The 5,000-nt window shown below is 41.0% G+C and overlaps 1 protein-coding gene across 1 annotated transcript in view; it reads right to left on the reverse strand.

The window, feature by feature from the left end:
• Positions 1-5,000, reverse strand: part of LOC140378025 (uncharacterized) — a 22,587-nt gene that overhangs the window by 13,948 nt on the left and 3,639 nt on the right. Inside the window, exons 8-9 of the mRNA XM_072463654.1 lie at positions 4,520-4,578; positions 3,287-3,533 (exon numbers count right to left, since the gene is read on the reverse strand). Of these exons, the coding sequence (XP_072319755.1) occupies positions 3,287-3,533; positions 4,520-4,578 (306 nt within the window). The remainder of the gene's footprint in view (positions 1-3,286; positions 3,534-4,519; positions 4,579-5,000) is intronic.

Here is a 5,000-nt window from a genome sequence, read left to right on the forward strand (position 1 = left end):
AGACTCATGATGGGGCTACGCTCAGGACGTCAGACTCATGATGGTGCTACGCTCAGGACGTCAGAATTTTACTATATTTATTCCACATCTTATAAAAGGGAACTCTCAAGCTGCTTGATATGCTGTACATGAAAATAAAGCTGTAACCCTCTTATTTCTAGTCAAATCAATCATTCTGGGAAGCATCAGGGTCAGTTTGTACTCCAAACCCACAGATATAAAATGACCCTGAAAAAATGTAATTTAAAATGTATAGGACTTTTTATATCGATTCCAACAAAGCTCTTTTGAAATTTAAGTATTTTGTTTTTTTTCATCTAGAGACCATTGTTAGACATTATCATTTGATTAAATTATTTGTTTCCATTCAAATCTGGGCCTAAAAACAGTTAAACCGGCTGATATCATTTAGTGTCTATAATTGATCAGACAAACTCCATGTTTCTGCTGTTGGTGTCAATGGAACCTGTGAGTCAGTCTATGGATTTCACATTTCCCATAATTCCACTCAGAATTTGTGGGGCAATTTTCAAATTAAAGAATGTCGGTGCATAACCTCATACAATCTCAAAAGTGGGTGGAATCATAACCATAAGAAACATTTGATGGAGTCAAATTGGCTACAGTGTGAATCATGAATTTAACTTAACATTTTGTGTAAATAATCAATCAAAGTATTTAATCCACGTTTTTATTATTGTAGTAACTCTTTAATTGTATGCATGCCTTATTTCATCATTGTTTGCATTTTGCTTTTAATATTCATTGTTTTATGTAATTAAAGCTACTTTTTTGTTCACTGACAATGGCAATAAAGCTTTTCCTGATTCAAAACTGCTTATGTTAAAAATGCATTTTAACCATAGGTCTTATATTTCATTTTTAATGCATTTTTTTACATAAAGCAGAAAAAACAAACATTAAAAAAAACAAAAAAGAAAACATAAACATAGGACATAAGGGAGTGGCGTCCAAAGAAAAGAGGGGTTAAAGGGTACTACGTCCGAAGTACAAGTCCCATGTTGTCCATTTTTTATTGAATATATCGATTCTAAATTGAGTCTGGCGGTTTATTTTCCTGTGGTGCGTATGTCGGTTATGATGCTGGTCCAGTCCTTCCTCATCGGAGCAGTTTGTGCCATCAATTTGTTTTGTGATTGCCTTCGTCCCAGCTGCCAGAAGTACGCTCCAAACATATCCATCCATCATGTCCATGGCGAGGGTTGTGAAGCCTGAATACATTGTTACAAAATGAAATGGGATGGCGGTGTCAAAAATAGTATTTCTGTTCAAAAAGACAGTCCCAAAACAACACTCATTCAAACAGGATTCAGTTTATCTCATTTTATTTGTGTCTAACCTGAGGAGCAGGTAACGAGCTACATCCTCAGTGACAACAGCGTGACTCACTCTGTTAATCAGGGTTTAAGAATATGTCGGTGTAATCCCTCATTCGTCCAGGCGTGTTCCATAGTAGAAAAAGCTTCAGTTGTAGTCATCTGGACTCAGTTTGAAAAAATAGACGTTTCGACTCTCATCCAAGAGTCATTGTCAATAACAGAATTTAGATCGAGAACTCCGATATTAATACTGTTCTGTGGTAAGACCCGCCCATTGGGAGGAACCTTTCAAACTGAGTCCAGATGACTACAACTGAAGCTTTTTCTACTAAGGGTTTAAGAAGTTTACTGTCCTTTCAGCTTCTGTGAGAAGTGGAACCGAGATGGGAAAGTCCAGACTTCTGACCTCAGCTGATACAGAGGCCACAAATACAGTGCTTCAAGAGAGTAACTGTAAGTAACTGTATCTGATTTATCATTTGAAGTGGATGAAATCTGAAGGTAGTTAAAATATAATTAATATTAATATTTTCATAATTTTTACAAACTAAAGTTTCTATCCTGTAAAATCCAGATGGTTGCACATGTTTGTCTGGGCAGCACAGCCTCTGCCCTTTAAAACATGTACATTAGGCTCCTCCCCCTGAAAAGAGACGCTACATCTCAGTGGAACTTTCCTGGTTAAATAAAGGTCAATTATAAAATAATTATTGGAAATTACCATGGGTTATTTCATTAACCCTTTGCGCTAAGGGGTCTACAGTTCTTAAAACGGCTGGAAACAATGACCCCCATTTAAAACTGAAGCTGTTCCTGAACAAACATTTGGCTTTGTAAAAGAGACTCTGTAGTTTTGGACTCTGATGTCTGTTTTACTCTAATTATAAGTAAAAACGAGCTCTGCTCAGAGGAATACAGGTTTTTCAATATCACCTAGAAAAAAGCCGGGTTTAAATGTGTATATAATGGTATATAAGGCGGGTGTTTTCCTCCATATGTTGCAGTCGTCCAGTGTTCCTCGGGCACTGCCAGAGCAAACAGCAATAATACATTTATTTATATTTAAGATATAATAGTTGTCGTGGTTTTTCAAATCGCACATGCCCACATACTTTATGCTTTCACCCAAGTGCTGACATTGCTATAGTAATTGGAACAAATCTCTTTTTTTAAATTAGTTTGGTTAACTGTTTAATTGATAAATACGTGCCTAAAGTCCTAGAAAAGTATATATTTTGTTAAACTGAAAACAGAGCAGAGCTGAGTGATCTTTGATGATATGACTGACTGAAATGATTTTCTTTGCACTCTTTTATGTCTTAAACTGTTTCTGTCATGTCTTTGTGATTTGAATGCATTTGTCCTGTTGTGTGAAGCACTTTGAATTGCCTTGTGTATGCATTGTGCTCTACAAATAAACTTACCTTGCGGGTTACCTTGTCATGATAATGAGCAGAACAATCATTTGTGTGTCTGGTTCTAAAAATAAACTCTGAAATGGTCAAGCTTTGATTTAACTCCTTTTAAACTGAGCACGTTGGACTAAAGCGACAGAACACAGAATAAACATGTCTGAAACAAGTTTAATGAGGGAATTCCATAACTGCTACAGAGCAACCAGACTGTATGTACACAAAACTCAACAAATCTAAATATACGGAAACTTCATTTTGCTATGTTTATTTTGCAAGAAAATCCTGTTCCTTTTGTGGAAACTGTCTCAGAACTTTGGAAGGAAACCTGGTTATTGATGACATATTTAGAATCTTAATCATCTGAAATTTCACATGCACCTTTAAAGTAGGATAGGTTAAGAGGCAGGTTCAGAGGCAGGTTCAGAGGCAGGTTCAGAGGCAGGTTCAGAGGCAGGTTCAGAGGCAGGTTCAGAGCAGGTTCAGACGCAGGTTCAGAGCAGGTTCAGAGGCAGAATAAACAACAGAAGATACACACAGAGGCAGGTGCAGCTGCTGAGGTGGAGCATGGACACTGTCGCACAGTTCTTGTCTGCTGGTGTCACACTGAGCGCTGGTGCTGATGTCACACTGAGCGCTGGTGGTGGTGTCACACTGAGCGCTGGTGCTGATGTCACACTGAGCGCTGGTGCTGGTGTCACACTGAGCGCTGGTGCTGGTGTCACACTGAGCGCTGGTGCTGGTGTCACACTGAGCGCTGGGGCCTCTGTCGTGGGCACTTCTGGGACAGACAAAACAAGAGAGACAAACACACAAAGATAAAGGCCCGAGTTTAACCAGAGTCTGCTCTGATTGGACAGTTCACTTCCTCATTCACACTGGAGACAAACACTAAGTACTAATGGTTATTTACATTTTTATAAAACAAACTAGCTTCCACTTTTAACATTTCCTTCATTTCAAATTTCACTTTGACTCCTCTTCTTGCCTCCCAATGACACCACCAAGAGGGAACAAGTACGGTTAAAAAGGACAGGACCCCAAATCAAACCCTGGGGAACACCACAGCTATTAGAACTTACCATAAACATTCTGTCGTGGAGGAAGAAAAGAAACCATTTCAGAAATCTGAGAAAATGATACTGTCGTATTTGTCCCACAGTGAGGACAACATGTGCATTAGGAACAGCAGCAAAGGACCAGGGATGTTAAACAAGACATGAAATATTGAATATTGTTGAATGTGGCATTAAAACTATGAAAAATATGTTCAAATGGGTTTATCTGAAAATAAAGCATTGGTCTGACGTGAATGTAAAAGTCGAGGAATAATTATATATTAATATTAAAATAAACTAAAGTCTTAAGCTTGTCTCCTCTCTCCTCACTGTGTCTCCTCTCTCCTCACTGTGTCTCCTCTCTCCTCACTGTGTCTCCTCTCTCATCACTGTGTCTCCTCTCTCCTCACTGTGTCTCCTCTCTCCTCACTGTGTCTCCTCTCTCCTCACTGTGTCTCCTCTCTCCTCACTGTGTCTCCTCTCTCATCACTGTGTCTCCTCTCTCCTCACTGTGTCTCCTCTCTCCTCACTGTGTCTCCTCTCTCCTCACTGTGTCTCCTCTCTCCTCACTGTGTCTCCTCTCTCCTCACCGTGTCTCCTCTCTCCTCACTGGTCGAGTTTGCGCTGCTCTGGTCTGTGGACTTCAGCTCTGCATTCAACACCATCCTCCCTGTTCTGCTCCAGGACAAGCTCCTCCAGCTCAACGTACCCGACTCCACCGGCAGGTGGAGCACTTCTGTATTCCTGCAAGTGGAAACTGTTTGACGCCTGGTGTCGCAAAAGTGGTGAGGACCCAGTACATTGTGCTGTGTCAATGGTGCTCCCTTTCCTGCAGGAGCTACTTGGCCAGGGGCGCTCTCCATCTACCCTGAAGGTATACATTGCTGCAATTTCTTGTTGGCAAGTAGGGTGGAATGGTTTCTTGGTTGGCCGTAACCAAGATATTTCCCTTTTTCTAAAGGGAGTGTCTACAGAGCTGCGGCGCACGGCCGAAACTGCCTGTCTATTTCGTGCTGCAGCTCCTGAAACTGCTGGGCCATTTGACCGCGCCGGGTTAGACCGCGCCGGGTTAGACTTAGGGTCAGGGTTAGCCATGAGGCTATATGGCCTTACCGCGGCTCCTGAAACTGCTGGGCTATTTCACTGCGCCGCGGCTCTGTAGCCACGGCCTTTTCTAAAGGGTGCCCTGC

Source organism: Eucyclogobius newberryi, unplaced genomic scaffold, assembly GCF_026437365.1.
Source record: "Eucyclogobius newberryi isolate DKJ021-1_F unplaced genomic scaffold, fEucNew1.0.hap1 SCAF_4, whole genome shotgun sequence".
NCBI classification, from domain to species: Eukaryota; Metazoa; Chordata; class Actinopteri; order Gobiiformes; family Gobiidae; genus Eucyclogobius; species Eucyclogobius newberryi.